Source organism: Bison bison, unplaced genomic scaffold (assembly GCF_000754665.1).
Source record: "Bison bison bison isolate TAMUID 2011002044 unplaced genomic scaffold, Bison_UMD1.0 scf7180017864468, whole genome shotgun sequence".
NCBI lineage: Eukaryota > Metazoa > Chordata > Mammalia > Artiodactyla > Bovidae > Bison > Bison bison.
Genome location: NW_011495029.1, coordinates 185,940 through 204,327, shown reverse-complemented (window position 1 = coordinate 204,327; position 18,388 = coordinate 185,940). Strand labels below are relative to the sequence as shown.

The following is an 18,388-nucleotide window of genomic DNA, read 5'->3' as shown; positions in this document are numbered from 1 at the left end:
CAGGGTCCTGGGCCCGGGCCCAGGGACAGAGCGACCAGCCGGATCTCCCGCCCTCTCGCCACAGAGCCCAAATGGTGAGGCGAGGAGGGCAGGAGCAGGCCTCCGGGGATGGGCAAGAGAATTTTCTATGAATCTATTTTTCTTCAGACTAAGGAGTTTTGCTAGCCCAATGCCCCAGAAGAGTTGTCACCTCCCCCCGCCTCCGCCACCAGCTCTTCCCTCTCCCTCCTTTGCTGTTGGCAATCACACTCGGTGACCTCACACCCTCTGCCCCACTGGCTCCCCTGCTCCCGTGGACTCTGGGTGGTCCAACATGAGCAGACCCAGGGGGTCCACCTCTGTGCAGGGCACAGGATGCTGGGGGCGGGGAGGGAAGGGCCTTCCTCCCTACCCCGCTGGGCAGCGCCACTGTCCCCCTCCTGCTTCTCAAATGTCTCAAGTGCAATGATGACCCCTTCCCCTCCTTGGCCCATCCCTGCCGCAGCGGGGCTGTTGGGCCGAGCAGGCAGGGCCTAGGGGCCAAGCTGGAAAGGCCAGCAGTGGCCTCTCCCAACACTCTTGGGGACCAAATATATTTAATGGTTAATGGACTTGTCCCGAGTCTGACAGCCAGAGCAGTGGAAAGGGCCAGGACTGGGGCCTGAGGGTAGTTGATCAGCACCGTTGACTCAGTATAACTCAAGACGCTGCCGTCTGCACAGACATTTTTAAAAGAAAAAGAAAACATTGTTGTCTTTTCTCCCTCTCACTGTAATTAGTGATAAAATTCCCAGTCTTTATCACTGCCTTTCCTTCAGAAGCACGTCTAGAAGAGAATAGCTTGTCCGACACTGGTCTGCACTGGTGGCTGAATTTCCTCGTATTCCTAACTATTTTGTATATGCTGCATTTAGACTTACTTATGGCAAAGAAGGCATTTTTTTTTTTTAAGGAAACAAACTCAAGAAATCATGAAGATATATTAAAGCTACATAGGCCTAAAAAGCTCTGAATTCAGGTCCCAGTTGCTGTCACAAAGGAGTGGACAGAACTCCCACCCCCGCCCTTTTTTTATATAATGAAAGTGCCTTAGCATGGTTGCAGCTGTCACCACTACAGTGAGCTGGTTTACAGATGTTTTCCACTGAGCGTCACAATAAAGAGATCCTTGTGCTATGAGACACGTGTCTGGGGGCTGTCTGTGCACTGGAGCAGGTGGCCTAGAAGGCACTGTATCTGGGCTCCCTGGAAAGGACTGTGCTTTGCTTCTGCAGCAGGTACCTCCTTTGTGCGATTTCTGGAAGCTTCCAGGAGTGCAGCATGGTTGGGGCCCAGGCTTTAATAGGGGGTGGTGGTCAGGCAGAAAGGCAGGCTGGCCAGATTTAAGGATGCTACAAGTGTCTTATAAATCTCAATTCCTTTCAGTTGCTGAGCACCTACTATGTGCTGGACACTGAGCTGGCTCAGGGGCTAGAGATGCCTGCTTCTCAGAGGTTCCTTAGTCATCAGACAAGGCAAAGCCTGCCCTTTGGAGGCTCGTCCCAGGGGCTGCAGAAGCAGGAATGAGGGAGTTAGTGCCTAAGCCTGTGGGTGCTGGGGCAGAGGCTTTCCATAGGACTGTCAGCTTTTGTTCCTTCATTCTTTCAACAAAGGCTGGGTGTAAGCCAGGCCCCTCACCAGGCACTGGGAGTGTGAGGGCAGGAAAGACAGGTGTCCCTGCAGTTGCAGGTGAGAGGGGAGGGAGAAAAAGGCTCTCCTTAGAGAAGGGATCGGGCTCGCGCTTGATTCAAGGTGTGGACTCAAGCAGCCTATCTGCATGCAGGCCTCCTTTCCCCCACCAACCCAGGTCAGTGTTTGGCCAGCCTGGTTGCTCAGGAGAGCTGCAGGCTCCTAGACTGGATGCTTGCCAGGCCTCCAGCAGCTGGCCTGTCCAGCCTCCGAGCAGGTGTGCTTTCAGGCCCTGGGAAAGGAGCTGCAGGAGGTGATGGGAGAGGTGGGTGGGGGCCAGCACTGGAGTCTGGGGCCCTTCTTCCTGTCAGCGGGAGCCCACTCCCACAGAAGTTCTGGGGGGCCTTCCCCACCTCTCCCAGCTGGTGGTGCCTGCAGCGTTCCTTGGCTGTGGCTGCACCCCTCCATCCTGCCTCTGTCTCTTCGTGGACTTCTCCACCTACTCTCTGTTGTCTCTGTGTCTCTTATATGGATGCTAGTTATTGGATTTAGGTAATCAATGTTGATCGCAAGATATTTCACTTAAAGGATTTTCAGAGACATTTTTCCACCTAAGGTCAATACACAGTTGCAGAGATTAGGTCGTAGACACTTTTTGGGGAGCCACTATTTAACTCACTACAGGACCCACAAATATTAGTTCTCCCCCTTAAAGTCCTATGGATTGGCTGTTCACCTTGTGCCTGGGAAGTGCTGGAGGGTGCCCACCTCTGCCCATCAAGAGGAAGGGAGCAGTCCGCTGCCTGACCACCCACCATGCATGAGCATGAGAGCCCAGGGTCTACAGATTCCAAAGTCCCTTGTGGAAGGGAGGGGTCCTGGCTCCCTCTCCAGGCATCCACATGTATCTGTGGAGCCTAAAGCATGCTAAGCCTCCCATCATCCAGCCTCTCTTGTTACCCCTGCTCATCCCTCCTCACTGCTGGCCCCTGAAGCAGACCATCCACCCTGGTCCCCACAAGTGCTCACCTCTTCATTTTCCTCCACTGAGGAGTCAACTTGCCCACTGGTCTCTGATTGCTGGCATCAGAGACCTCTTCATCCCTAACTGCTCAGTTGCTTATTTTTTCCAGAAAATTCCAAATCTTGCATCCAGAGTATGGTAATGAGCACAAAAGCCAGCTTCTGCACATGGCTGGCAAGTGTCTGGCCCAGTGGTTCTGTGCTGAGAATGTTAATCCAATGTGCTACGTGCAAGGCCACTGCACAGGGCCTTCTGTACCCAAGTAAAACTACAGTAATCACAGAAGAGGGTAGACCTAATCACCTAGATTCCGTCTTATTTTTCCTGGGGACCCCAGTGGGCTTTGCCAGTGACACTGGTGATTTCTGATATTGGAAGAGTCTGTTTTTAGAAGTTAATCAGTTAAATCTTGACTACTAATGGAAAGGATGGGCATGTGGATAATTAAAATCGATGAACTACTGGAAGGGTTGTAGACAAGTTGGTAAAGTAGAATGAACTTTGAACTCACCTCCCCTCAGGAGCACACCAACAATCACCACTAACTGCTGAACAACTATTGACAAAAAAGACTGGAATCTACCAAAAAAAAAAAAAAAAAAGATACACCCAAAGACCTAAGTTAGGAGAAATCATGAGACAGTAGGAGGTGTGTGCTTACAATATAGTCAAATCCCATCTCACCTGGGTGAGCACTTCACAAATTGGAGAATAATGATATTGCAGAAGTCCTACAGGAGCCCTATGCTAGTCTTCCCAGCGTAGGGGTCTGGCATCAGGAGGAGGAGCCCCCAGATCACTTGGCTTTCAAGACCAGTGGCGCTTGATTGTAGGAGCTCCACAGGACTGAGGGAAAGACTCCACTCTTAGAGGGTGCACGCAAGATGTCACACACCAGGACCCAGGGCAAAAGCAGTGACTCCATAGCAGCCTGGGCCAGACCCAGCTGCTGGTCTTGGAGGATCTCCTGGGGAGGTGGGGGCAGTTATGGCTCTCTCTGGGGTCATAAAATCTGGTGGTGCACATAGTGGGGAGTGTTCACCTATGTGAACTCACTGCAGGCAGGTATCCTGGGTCCTTGGCACTGAGACCTGATCTCACCCTGCTACTAGAAATCCTCAGGCCAGACAGTCAACAGGTTGGGAACACAGGCCCACCCATCAGCACACAGGTTTCCCAGACTTTCTGAGCCCACAGCCACCTCTTGACAGAGCCCTGCTCACCGGAGGGCCAAGACCTGGCTCCATTCACCAGTGGGCAGACGCTGGCCCCTCCCTGCTGGAAGCCTACACAAGCCTCTCCACCAGCCTCACCCACCAGGGGGCAGACACCAGAAGCAGGAAAACTGATCTTGTAGCCTGTGGAAGCGCGTGTGCAAACGCAGGTCAGAACTACCTGCACCAGCTGGTTCCTGGCCCTTGGGTGAGGAGAGGGGAGTATATTGCTGGGACTCAGGACATTTCAGTTCAGTTCAGTCACTCACAAAGGGCCAATTCTCCAAAGTCGAGAAACATAACTCACCCACTATATACAAGTAGAAATTTAAACAAAATGAGACAGCAAAGAAATACGTTCCAGATGAAGGAAAAAGAAAAATCCCAGAAGAACGAAGTGATGTGGAGATAGGCAATCTACCTGAGAAAGAGTTCAGGGTGATGATTGTAAAGATGATCCAAGAACTTGGGAAAAGAATGGATAAACAGAATGAGAAGTTACAAGAAATTTTTAGCAAAGAATTAGAAAAGATAAAAAACAGAGTTGAAAAATACGATAACTGAAATGAAAAATACACTAGAAAGAATCAATAGCAGAATAAATGAGGTAGAAAAACGAATCAGTGAGCTGGAAGAGAGGTAGAAACCACTGCTGTGAAGCAGAATAAAGAATGAAAAGAAATGAGAGTTTAATAGACTTTTGGGACCATATCAGATGGACCAACATTTGCATTGTAGGACTCCCAGAAGGAGAAGAGAAAGGGCCTCAGAAAATATTTGAAGAGATAACAGCTGAAAACTTCCCTAACATGGGAAAGGTAACAGTTACTCAAGTTCAGAGTGAAACATAACTCACCCACTATATACATAAAAATACAAATTGAAGTTTAGAAGTAGAAATAGAGAGTCCCATACAGGATTAACCAGGAGGAACATGCTGAGACACATAATAATTACACTGAAAAAAATGAAAAACAAAGAGGAAATATTAAAAGCTACAAATAATATACAAGGAGGACATCCCTGATGGTCCGATAGTTTAGAATCTGCTTTCCCATGCAGGGGACGTGGATTCAATCCCTGATCTGGGAAGATTCCACTTGCTGTGAGGCAACTGAGCCTGTGCACCCCAAGTACTGAGGCCATGCTCTGCAACAAAAGCAGCCACTGCAGTGAGAAGCCCACGCACCACAAGGAGGAGCAGCCCTTGCTCGCTGCGACTGGAGAAAGCCTGCACACGACAACAAAAACCCGGTGCAGCCAAAACAACGATCAATTTTTAAAAAGACAACAGCACTGCTGTCAAGGAGCCACAGTCTGAGGGGAGACAGGAGAGACAGACCTGTCTCAGGAGGCATCACTATGAGAAAAAATGTGTATACACTAGGGAATATCCATAAGATTATCAGCTAATTTTTTAGCAGACACCCTGCAGGCCAGATGGGAGTGGCACCGTATATTTAAAGTTGTGATAGGGAAAACCTACAACCAAGGATACTCCTCCCAGCAAGGCTCTGATTCAGATTTGCTGGAGGAGTAAAAGTCTTCACAGACAAGCCAAAGCTAAAGGATTCATACCAACAATCCAGCTTCACAACAGATACTAAAGCATTTCTCAAGGGAAAGCAAAAGACCACAATTAGGAATTAAGAAAAATTATGACATGGAAAAGCTCACTGGCGAATGCCAACATACAGTAAAGGCAGGAAACTATTCACATACAAATATGATACCAAAATGAATAATCAGGAGGAGCGTGTAAACGCAAGGTATTTAAATGCATTTGAAATTAAGAGACCACCTTAAAATGATTATATATATATATACAGACTGCTATACCAAAACCTAAAGGTAACAAATCAAAAATATATGAGTTTACACACAAAAAATAAAAAAAAATCAAAACACAAGACTGAAGATAGTCATCAAATCATAAGAGAACAAAAGAGGAAAAGGGAAAAGAAAGACCTATTAAATTCAAAACAACAAAACAAGAACGCTCATCTCAACAATTACCTTGAATGTAAACTGATTAAATGCTCCACCAATAGACATAGATTGGCTGAATGGATAAAAAAACTGGATGCTTGGGGCTGGTGCACTGGGACCGCCCAGAGGGATGGTATGGGGAGGGAGGAGGGAGCAGGGTTCAGGATGGGGAACACATGTATACCTGTGGTGGATTCATTTTGATATTTGGCAAAACTAATACAATTATGTAAAGTTTAAAAATAAAATAAAATTTAAAAAAAAAAGAAAAAAAAAACAATAGGAGAAATTGCATGCATACCAAATTTAAATAAATACCAAAAGGCATTAGGGAATAAAAAATATGTGCATTTCAGCCTTAATACTAATAAAAATCTTTGCTTTTACATTCAAAAAAAAAAAAAAACAAGACGAATATTTATGCTGTCTACAAGAGACCCACTTCAGATCTAGAGACACATATAGACTGAAAGTGATGGGATGGAAAAAGATATTCCAAGCAAATGGAAAGCAAAAGGAAGCTGGAGTGTGGGGCCTTCCCTGGTGGCTCAGTGGTAAAGAATCTGCCTGCCAATGCAGGAGACACAAGTTCAGTACCTGATCCTGGAAGATCCCACATACTGGGAAGCAACTAAGCCGGTGTATCACAACTATTGAGCCCTAGAGAGTCCGAGAGCTGCAACTACAGAGCCCACTGAAGCCTGTGTGCCCTAGAGCCTGTGGCCCTCAACAAGAGAAGTTGCCACAATGAGAAGCCTACACACCACTAGTGAGTTGTCCGCACTCGCTGCAACTAGAGAAAAGCCCACACAGCAACAAAAACCCAGCACAAACAAAAATAAAAGAAACTAATAAATAAAATTATATACATATGAAAAAGATAGCTGGAGTAGTAATACTCATATCAGACAAAATAGCCTTTAAAATAAAGACTGTTACAAGAGACAAAGAAGGACACTACATATGACTTTTTTAACTTTTATTTTTATTGAGGTATAGCCAATTAACAATGTTGTGATAGTTTCAGATAAATAGCAAAGGGGTTCAGCCATGCATATACATGTATCCATTCTCTCCCAAACTCTCCTCCCATCCAGACTGCCACATAACATCCAGCAGAGTTCCATGTGCTATGCAGTAGATCCTTGTTGGTTATCCATTTTAAATTAGCAGTGAGAAGAACACTACATATGATTGAGGATTCAATCCAAGAAGAAGATATAAGAATTGTACATTTGTATGCACCCAATGTAAGAGCACCTCAATATATAAGGCAAAAGTTATCAGACATAAAAGGAGACACTGACAGTAACAAAATAATGTGTGTGTGTTAGTAGCTCAGTCGTGTCTGACTCTTTGTGACCCCATGGACTGTAGCCCACCAGGCTCCTCTGTCCATGGAATTCTCCAGGCAAGAATACTGGAGTGGGTTGCCATTTCCTTCTTCAGGGGATCTTGCCAACCCAGGCATTGAACCCCAGTCTCCTGCATTGCAGGCAGATTCTTTGCCATCTGAGCTAGTGGGGGACTTTAACACTCCACTTACACCAATGGACAGATCATGCAGATGGAAGATTAATAAGGAAACACAGGCTTTAAATGGCACATTAGACCAGATGGACGTTATAAAGCATTCCATCTGAAAGCAGCAGAAAATGAACTCTTTTCAAATGTATACGCAACTGTCTCCAGGATAGATCACATGCTGGATTACAAAGCAAGCCTCGGTAAATTTAAGAAAACTGAAATCATATCAAGCATCTTTCCAACCATGACACTATGATACTAGAAATCAGCTACAATAAATAAACTGCAAAAAACACAGACATGTGGATTTTAGCCCTGGTATGTTTCACTCAGACTTTCCACTGGGATTACTAAAACATCATATATTTGTACCATTTCTCAGATGAGAAAACTGAACGCTATGACAAGCCCCTCCCTGAGACTACTGTAGTTGAATAAGGACCTGAAGCAGAAACAAACCCCCGGTCCCTGTGGCCCACTAGATGAAGGCCAAATCCTATGGATCCCTCCCTTGACCTTCGATGCTCATCATAACCCTGCCCCAGCCCATTTGTCCCACCTCATCTTCTGCTGTTCTGGCCGTCACCTCAGTAGGCCACCCCCTCTCCTTGCCTCCACACTTTCACACTGCAATACTTTGGGTCAAGTGGAAAAGAGCCAGGTAGAAGAAGTGTGTCCAAATACCTACTCTGTTACCTGCTGTGTGACCTTGGGCAAGTCACTTAACCTCTCTGAGTCTCCCTTTCCTCAGCTGTAAAGTGAAGAAAGGTCCCAAAGGCCCAAATCTCAGCCTAGCACCTGCCTGCCACACTGTAGACTAATTAATGTGCAATAATTGAAGGAAGGAAGAGGGGCATTTACTGTGCCCCCACCGAGTGCCAGACCTGTGGATACACTGGGGATAGTGTGGTGAACTGGCAGACATAGTTGTTACTTTTCTGGAGATTTTTCTCGAATGGGCTGCATAAGTGGTTAATGGCAGCAAGAAGTGAAGTAACCGGGGCTTTGTAACGTTGGGCAGGATTTCTCCCAACCTGATGGCCTTGGGCCAGGGCCGAGGGTGGGAAGCACCCTAATGTGACAGCAGAGGAGAGGAGGCTTTGAACTCCACAGCCCTCCCAACCCCCCTCCCCCACCCCATTCACTCAGCTTCATGGTGGGAGCCTGAATCTGCTTTACAGGCTTCCCTGTAAGGGGCGCCCCTAGCACTTAGCAGTTGGAGGAATTGAATTCGGAGTGCTGCAGAGAAGGCTGATGAGAGGAGAGGCCTTTATAGGCATCACCCGTGCAATGAGGCCCAGCCCAGCGGTCCTTGGCAACACCCCAGCCTCAAGTGGGCCCCTTGGCAGGAGGGCCTGGCTGGGCCCCTCTCCAGCCACTCTCTGTGAGACAAAGGGCTGAGCAAACGAGCCCGAACTCTCCACCTGTCTCTGCTTCTCAAACCCACACACACTTGATCATAAAATGAGCAGGTGGGAGCAGGGAGGGGGTCAAGGGTTAACCAGAGGCCCCTCAGCAATCACTTCAGGTCTCCATTGTTTTCTTCAGAAATCTTGGGAATTTTGCTTTTCACTCCTTGGTACATCAGAGTCTGATTTCCTAGAACCCAATTCCCTCCCCTCCTGGCACCGAGGGCCGGAGTACATCTGACAGCAGAGAGGGTCCCCTTCCTTTCTAGCCATGGCTTCCATCAAGCCCTGGCACAGTCCCTGTTCCCACAGACATGCTCCCCGCTCCTTACAAGGCAGCCTTCCTGTCCTCTCCTCCTGGATTGTACCGCCCACTGTGTCCCCAAAGTCCTCTGAACCCGACCTCCACTCTGTACCGCAGCCATTTGTTTCTCTGACTGCCTCAGGCTCCACGGTGGCCACCCTCTATGCCCCCAGTCCTCAGCACAGGCCTAGCCCTTAGGTGGACCACGCGGGGAAAAATGAGAGAATGAATGAATAGGAAGGGCGGTGGCCACTCAGAGGCTGTTGTCTGCTTTCCAGAGATGTCCATACCCTAATCCGGGAAATCTGTGAACATGCTGCCTTAAAAGGCAAAAGGATTCCTTGCAGGAGTGTTTACATTAAAGATCTGGCAAAAGGAGGAAATTCTGCCCTGGACTGCAGATTCATCCTGGACTTGAAAGTTCTGCTGTCCCAGGCAGACAGCCTGGCTGGCAGACTTCACACCTGTCTGGCCCTCCCGCTGCTGCAGAAGCCAGTTCCTCACCATCAATCCATCCATCACTCAGTATTGTCCACTGAAGAAAAGCACAACCTCAAAGTTGAGAATTACTTTCTATTAATTCAGTGACCTTACTGAGACCAGTCCAAGAGCCAGTCTCTTGGGAGCTCTGCAGGGCTGTTCCAAAGAGGTAAAGGAGGAAACAGGATGTAGAGGAGTTTTTGCTGAAAAAAGAAACAACCCCCAATCCCCTCTGGGAAAAAAAACAAAAAAACATGTAGTAGAACATCAAATAATTACTGCTAATCAAAAATTTATGGTTACTGAAGGGGAAGGGGTGTGGTGGGATAAATTAGAGGTTTAGAATTAACAGATAAACACTACTATATATAAAATAGATAACTGACAAGGACTTACCGTATAGCACAGGGAACTATACTCAGTATTTTGTAATAACCTATAAGATAAAAGAATCTGACTCTTTGTATATATACATAACAGAATCACTGTACTATATACCTGAAACTAACATGATGTTGGAAATCAACCACTCTTCAATGTAGAAAACTCAAGGAACACAGACGCTAGAAAGTTCTGTTTGTTTTCCTCCTGGGGTCCCCTCGAGGTGATATAGATCTTTGGTGAAATGCTCAGAGGGGCACCATGGAGGGATGCAGAAATCAGAGCGAGAGAGGTCATACGTGCCACTGTGTCACAGCCTCTCCCCTCTACATGCCAACAAAGGACAGTTGGAGGGACAGCAAGAGGTCAGGGCTGGTGTCATGAACTAGGCTCCCTGATCATGTGATTGTTGGGCAAATAAAAAGGTGTTGGTTTCCTATTAAGGTTTTTAAAGATAAACGCAGAGGAAACAGATCTAGAGACATGAACAAATTGGTGACACTTATTCTGTATTTTTAAAAAATACTTTTTGAACAGTGGTACTTGAAGCTTTGTGATTCATCTTGAGCCAAGAGGGAGAATTTAGGGAAGAAAATGACATGTTTTGAATACAAGAGGGTTTAAGGATTTCTATTCCTTTGGGAAAATGGCATAGTCCAGACAATAGTCTAAAACAAGTCAGGAGACCACCCAGTTTCCCCCTCTTTGTCTTGCTTCCCCTCTAACACGGTGCCTTCTTCTCTTGGCCCCACACATGTCCCTGCTCCCACACTGTCCTGGTAAGGGCCAAGTCCAGCCCTCCTACAGACTCTCATAGGTCCCGATGAGCTCTTCCAATTTCTTCTCCAGCTCCTTGGCCATCTGCCTCATCCTTTCTGCTGACTCTGTCTTTGCCCCTTCGTGCAAGTGCTTTGCCTCTTTCACCAGGAAGGCCACATCCACCAGGAGGGCAGCACCTGCCGTGGCTGCACCCACGATCCGGGCACTTTTGGTCATTGCCAGAGCCGTGCCTCCAAATGCTCTCTGCACCTGCTTGCTGCTTCGGGCGGAGACTTGCCCCACAGTCATGAAGCGCTTAGCGTGGGATGCTAAGCGAGGGTTGACTTTGGCCAGCTTGATGGCACGAACATTTTTCCCAATGCCTTTCAAGGCTTGGATGAGGTTCTTTGTAGAGGAAACGATCTGGGGTGTCCTCTTACATAAAACCTCTGCAAACGCCTCCTCTTCATTGATAGCTATTGGCCCAAGGCGACTGGCTTCGGTTTCTGCTGATGACCTGCTTACGTGTTCCACAATGCTGGTGGACACACTGGTCACAGCAGCCGCCGCTCCCAGCCCTAACCCAGTGGCCGAGAGTCCCAGACTGATGCCTGCTGTCATGGGTGCCAGAGCCAGGCCAAGGATGGTCAGGACGCCAGACACAGCGCCCGCAGAGCTGGCCACCACGTTGGTGACGGTGCAGTCCCTGTGCACCTTGTCGACCTTGTCTGCCAGCGCATGGAGCTTTGCTATGGTCTCCTCCAGCTCCTGTTTCACCCGAGGAAATTCCTCCAAAAACCTCTTCCTGTCCAGCTGGTCTTGTTGTGGCCTGTCTTGGTCCTCCTCTACCAAGTCTGTTTTCAGCTCCAGCAGATATTCATGTAGTACATTTGCCTCTTCCCTGTAACAGTGAACATCAAGGGAGTCCATAAAATAGGCTTGACAAGAGCTATCCTGCGTAAACCACAGATATATTATTACAAATCACAAGGAAAGAATTTTACAAATGTAAAATGTTTTTCAACATTAAACATGTTTGGATATTGTAGACGCTCCATATACTTTATTCAGTCATGGAAAAAATCGGCAAAGGTCATCTTAGAATATGCTTAACTTCAGAGAGGTATTTGATAAAGATGCCTCAGAGGCAGGTCAACACCAACACTTCCAAAGGGTTTCTAGAGTGTGAACGCCACAGAGAAACAAAGAGAAGTGGGACTGGAGGAGAAAACCTTCATTCAAGGGTCTCAGTGTCTAGTGAGGAGTCAACCTGCTCTTTGCCCTTGGCTACTGGAAAGTGGTCCTTAAGCCCCTAGACTATTCTGGCTGATAGGAATGTCCTCCTCCACTTGGGACTTTAGACACTGGACAGTCTGACAAAGTGATGTAATGGGGCTTTGGGTCACATGGTATCAGTTCTGACCTCTGGAGGAGCTGAACTCTAGGGCATTAGTCTGACCTCTGGGTGGGGGCTGGAGAAAACAGGTCAGGATAACTTTTTGTTAAATAGGGTGAGGGTCCCTGGTGGGCAGTGTTCCGTGTGTCCTGCCACACACTGAATCCAGGACAGTAATGCATCCTGATGAAAATGGAAGCTTCGTGTGTGAAACCCGCCCAGACTGCCCTGTGGCTGATGGGAACCTTCATCCTTCCCTGTAATAAACTGTAACTGGGATCATGAAGCTTTCAGTGAGTTCTGTGCATCCCTTTAGGGAATTCTCAGACCTTCGAGTAGCTTTGGGAACCCCCAAACTTGCCATTGGTGTCTAATGTAAGGACAGTCCTGGGGACTGCCCTTGCAATTTACAGATTGGCTAACTCAGTATACATAGAATTTTTTTGAAACACGTTACTCAGAGCTATAAGGACCCTTGAAGGTCATTTTGCCTGGCATCTGCTCTCCCCCAAGCCTGGTAACCTTGGCCTTCCCCAGTTGCAGGTCACTCAGTCTATCCACTGCCCCAAGTGACAGAGAACCAGGAGATGTGCTGTGAGCCTGTTTCCCTTGGACTCTCCAGCCCACCTCCCTGACTCCTGACCCAGCACCCAGCACCCTGACTTCTCAGGGATCACCAGTCTAACTCACACTTTATTTGTGACAACTTCAACTACCTGCCCTCCAAGTCTATGTACAACTTTATGGAACCTCAAAAGATTCAAGAGACTTGAGGAAATACCCATCTGAATGGCTGAGCTTGAAGAGACCAGCACTTGCAGAGATGGTAGAGGAAGTGTTTTCCTCTGGTGGGGATGTGTGAGGCTCCTGAGAATCCCTCAAATGACACACAATCGCAGCCATTCATTGTGACTCTGGAGGGCTCCCTGAGCCACACATCCTTCCACTGTCAGAGAGGCTCCATGTAGATTAGAAGAGGGTCCCAGATGGAATGAGAAGCCAGGTCCCAGGCAGGGTGTGCAGACATGGTCACCCAGGGCCCTCTAGCCCAGCATGAGGGGATCCTGTCAGGGAGGGAAGAAATGCCTGCCCCCACCCCCCATCCCAACTCAGGGGACCTCTGCTAGGGTCACAGTCCCTTCAGTTCTGTGTCCTCGGGGCCCACTCTCCTCACTCTAGTCCTGGTCCTGTTGCCCAACACTGCTTACTCGTCCTCCAATCTGGACCCTCTGCTCCACCATTACCCCTGGGTCTGACCCTGGTCCAGGCCTCCCTGGGCCTTTGGACGAGATGATTCCATTTGGTTCCCCACCTCTGACCCTGCAATTCACTCTGACGCCACCACCACAATCCATCAGATTGAATTGCTATTCCCATTGGACACAGGACAGATCTGGGGCTCCAAGACATAAGCCCAGAGCCCCAGAGCTAGGCAGGGCTAGAGCCAGGACCCCACCAGCTCCATCCAGTTCCTCTCCAGCCTCTCTGCCATATGGGCCAGCAGGATCCTGCAGGGTTGGTACAATCCCTAAGATGGGGAATGAAAGCACTCTAGTCAGAATCCCCAGGAACACAAAGTGATGGTGTCAGGATTTTCCAACTTATCCTAAATAGGGTCCCATCTGGTTTTCATCACCAGGAGAAAGGACCTTGGCCCCTGTCTCTTCCCAAAAAGCTTATTTTAAAAGTTAACATTGAGCACCTACTCTGTGGGCTTCCCTTGTAGCTCAGCTGGTAAAGGATCTGCCTGGAATGCAGGAGACCCCAGTTTGATTCCCAGGTCAGGAAGATCTCCTGTAGAAGGGATAGGTTACCCACTCCAGTATTCTTGGGCTTCCCTGGTAGCTCAGACAATATCTGAGCTGCAATGCAGAAAACCTGGGTTAGATCCCTGGGTTGGGAAGATCCCCTAGAGGAGGGCATGGCAACCCACTCCAGTATTCTTGCCTGGAGAATTCCATGGACAAAGGAGCCTGGTGGGCTGTAACCCATGGGGTTGCAAAGAGTCGGACACGACTGAAGCAACTAAGCACTGCACGGCACACCTACTCTGTGTCAGTCATTATGGAAGCACTTTGCATGCATGATCTCAGTGTCCTCACAATAAAACTGAACAAATGAAGAAACTAAGGCCAAGAGTAGATTGATAACTTGTCCAAGGCCATGTAACCTGCCCCCTTCTTTGCACATTTCATCTCTTCTCAACCTGAGACTGTTCACTACCAGAAAATGACATGGAGGAAACATTCCTCATGGAATCTTGAGAAGGAACATCCTCGACACCAACCATAGTCCTGCCTGGAAGAGGTGTGCCTGCCAGGAGGAAGCTACCCTGGTGCAGGGGGATACAGGTGACATTTCTGATGCACCCATGCATATTACCTGGACAAATCAGCCGCAGCCACAAAAGTCTCCCAGGCTTCCTCTTCAGTGAGCAGGAGTTCCAGCTGTTCTCTGCTCACTGAGTCCTTTAAATACTGAATGATATCCTCAAAAAAGTTTTCACTCTCTAGATGGAAAAAAAAAAAGATTAGAGGAAATAATGACGGAATCTAAATGGTATTGAGTATAAACTGGTTAATCTTCCTGAGTAGCAGTCATCTGGGGTTCCTGTTGATGGATTCACCTGGGGTTATGGGTGGACTGTGTCCACCTCCTACCCAATTCATAAGTTGAAGCTCGAACTCCCCACGCCCATGACTAGTAGAAGATAGGGCCTTTAAGGAGATAATTATAGTGAAATGAGATAACAAGTGGGGGGCCCTAATCCAATACGACTGGTATCCTTATTTGAAGAAGAGATATCCGAAATCTTCCCCCCTCTCTTTCCTGCAGCATAAAGAGCTGTTAATTTTTCTTATTTATTTTGCTTCACTAAGAGTGAAAGGAATCCAGGGCACACATGGAAGGAATCCACAGCACTAACTGTGTATTGATTGATTGGGGTGGGAGTGAGTGGGAGAAATAACTGAGCACCTGGGTCTCTGCAGGGGTGTTTGAGATCAATAGAGCCAGTACTGAGTACTGTCTGAGGCAATCACACCTGGTAAACAGGTGTTTATATATGGGAGCACTGAACAGATGCCCGAACACAGCATGGAGGAAGGAAGATCCCGGAGGAGGGGGAGAGGTTTCCACCTGGAACTAACATATTTCAAGTAGAAGGGACAGCACTGCACTGGGCAGGGCCTACTATGTGGCCCAGGCCACGCTTGTTGTTGTTCAGTTGATAGGTCCTGTCCGACTCTTTGCAACCCTGTGTACTGCAGCATGCCAGGCTCCTCTGTCCTCCACAATCTCCTGAAGTTTGCTCAAATTCATATCCATGGAATCAGTGATGCCATCAAACCATCTTATCCTCTGTCACCCCTTTCTCCTTTTGCCCTCAAACTTTCTCAGCAATAGGGTCTTTTTAAATGAGTCAGCTTTTGCATCAGAGGACAAAGTATTGAAGCTTCAGCTTCAGCATCAGTCCTTCCAATGAATATTCAGGACTGATTTCCTTTAGGATTGACTGGTTTGATTTCCTTGCAGTCCAAGGGACTCTCAAGAGTCTTCTCCAACAGCACAATTTGAAAGCATCAAGTCTTTGGGGCTAAGCCTGCTTTATGGTCCAACCCTCACATCCGTACATGGCTACCGGAAAAACCATAGCTTTGACTATACAAACCTTTGTCAGAATGGCCCAGGCCATGGACACACATTGTATTTGATTCCTATAACAACAAAAGGTAATATTCTTTTCATTTTACAGGTGAGTTCAGGTAAGGCAATCCAGGTCACACAGGTGGGAGGTGGCAAAGCTCAGATTGGGGTTCAGTTCAGAGTCTACTGATCCTTAAAAAGAGACTAGGCTGGTGGCAGGGGGAGAGCCAGAGGAAGCAGCCTCTGTGGTGATGCCTCAGGGTATGGGAGAAGGAGGAGGATCGGAAAAGGGAGAGGGCAGGAGAAGGCCCAGAGATGCTGGGGGATCTCCTCTCCACTTTCTGCCTGGCCTCGGGGACTCCATCTGCTGTCCCCCCTCCCCGTGGGCTGTCCTGGCCTCACTTATGAATCATTAGCTGGGCTTAGGGGGCTGGAGGGGGAGGAAGTGAATACCTTGCTGTGGCTCTCTGAGGAGACAGACAGGAAGGAGGCTGAGGGAACAGACCCCTTGGACTCTATGGGACTTGAGGATGCTTATCCATCCCCTTCTTGGTTTTTTTATTCCTCTGTAGGTTAACTCAGGCTGGAGACACTGAAAGGGTAACAGGCAGGAAGGCTAGAAGCCCCCAAATGGAGGAAACAGGCTGCAAGTGTCAGACATTTCTCTCTCTCTCTCTTAAGTGGCAGGAGGAATCAAACTACAAGTGTCAGATTTTTGTGGCTCAGCTGGTGAAGAATCCGCCTGCAATGAGGGAGACCTGGGTTCGATCCTTGGGTTGGGAAGATCCCCTGGAGACGGGAAAGGCTATCTATTCCAGTATTCTGGCCTGGAGAATTCCATGGACTATATAGTCCATGGGGTCACAAAGAATCGGACACGACGGAGCGACTTGTGAGCGACTTGTGAACATCATCATCATCATCATCCAAAATTAAAAGGAGGTTTCTTTTAAAATTCTGTATTGCCATGATGATACCTGATTCCACCTGAATTTAACTTTTCTCAAAACTTGAGCAACCCAATTTGTTTTTCTCATGGAAATGTTTTTCTTAAGCTATGTTAATGAACTATGTATTTACCCTAGACTTTGTCTTTCTTTGAGTAGGTTCTGCCTAAGACTCAGAACCGACTTGACAAACCAGTATGTTTTACTCAACAAATCAGTATGTTTTACTCATGGAAATGTCCTCTTAAGCTATGTTAATGAGACTATATATTTGCCTGGAAATCTGCCTTTCTTCAAGATTCATGTCAATAGTTTATGGCATGGGATGACTCACCTTGTGCCAATGTTATCTCAAAATACATGTGGCTGAGCGGCCTGGTGCCAGTCTATGAGTTTTGAGACACTTCCTTTTACTAATTAGCAGTCTGCTAGTATGTATATAACTTCCTGCTAAAGACTAGCAGGGGGGTACTCTTTCTGCCCTCTTCTGATGTCTATGTCAGAAGCTTTCTCTATCTCTTTTATACTTTAATAAAACTTTATTACACAAAAGCTCTGAGCGATCAAGCCTTGTCACTGGCCCCAGTTTGAATTACTCTCTGGAGGCCAAGAATTCCAGTGTCTTTCACGGTCAGCAACTTTTCATCTTGGGGGCTCATCTAGGATTCTTCAGGACAAGGTAAGGATGCTTGGAGCTCTAGTTCTTTCTTCTCCTAAAAAACACATTTTCTGCTGTACTTTAATAACTCTATGGTGTGCTTGTGTGTGTGACTGACTGAAAGAGATACACATGTGTGAAGCAAGAGCTGTGTCCTAATCTGTGGTTCCAAGGTGACCTCACACAGCTTATGGCAGAAACCCCACTGGGGGGATTATACCGACCTGCTAATGTCAAGAGGCACCCAATGTCTCCTCCAGGGGAACGGCCAGAGATGGACAAAGTGTATGGACCGAATTCACCTTTCTCCATCAAACTTTCCAGTCTCTTTGACTGTTTCATAACTTCCCGGGAATTAGAACTACTAACCTAATCTGTAGGATCATAGACTTTCAAGTGACTCGTAATCTATGCTGTTACTGTGTACTGTTACTTAGTTCGCAAACTTGGATTGGTAGTTAGGAAGTGCCTAGCCTTGCTAGGAGTCGAAATTTTGGAAGCTAGGTGGAGCTCTCTCAGTTAAAGGTTACTCAGATAGGAAGTATAGCAGGCTTCTTCCTTTGGTGATGCTAGCTTTTAGCGGACCAGAGGAGGCTCTCCAGTGGCTTTTGTCCCAACTCCTTAGATATTCTTTCTGTGGAAACTGTGCGAATGAACTGGAAGGATTGGCCCCAATAACTAGAGGACAAAATCACTTCTTCCTCACTGGCCAGCCCTTCACCATCTCTTCTGCTATCACTTATGTTGGTGTGGTGATGCTTGGAAGGAACATCTTGATTTTATGTTCAGCCCTTTATGATTTACCAGTTTTGTGTTCAGGAATATACTCAGGGTTGTGCACAGGCACTCAGGAGATGACTGTTTCTCCTAGTGGTCTTAGGTTGGGAGGCATTCCAGAAGGTTACTCTGATTGCACCTCGGTTGGCATCAGAGGCAAGCAAAGGCTTTAATGGCGAGGAACTGGGTATTAGTCTGGGATGCCATCAGGTCTACCCCCGGTGCATCTCC

The 18,388-nt window shown here is 47.5% G+C and overlaps 1 protein-coding gene across 4 annotated transcripts in view; it reads right to left on the bottom strand.

Moving 5' to 3' along the window:
* Positions 1-10,054: 10,054 nt before the first annotated feature.
* LOC105003397 (apolipoprotein L2-like) overlaps positions 10,055-18,388 on the bottom strand; it is a 41,549-nt gene continuing 33,215 nt past the window's right edge. For 3 of the 4 annotated variants that reach the window (XM_010860536.1, XM_010860535.1, XM_010860537.1), the window contains 2 exons: positions 14,513-14,639; positions 10,055-11,635 (listed from right to left, as the gene is read on the bottom strand). In XM_010860536.1, the coding sequence (XP_010858838.1) occupies positions 10,777-11,635; positions 14,513-14,639 (986 nt within the window). In that variant the 3' untranslated portion in view covers positions 10,055-10,776. The remainder of the gene's footprint in view (positions 11,636-14,512; positions 14,640-18,388) is intronic. The other variant, XM_010860534.1, reaches the window with a different exon arrangement.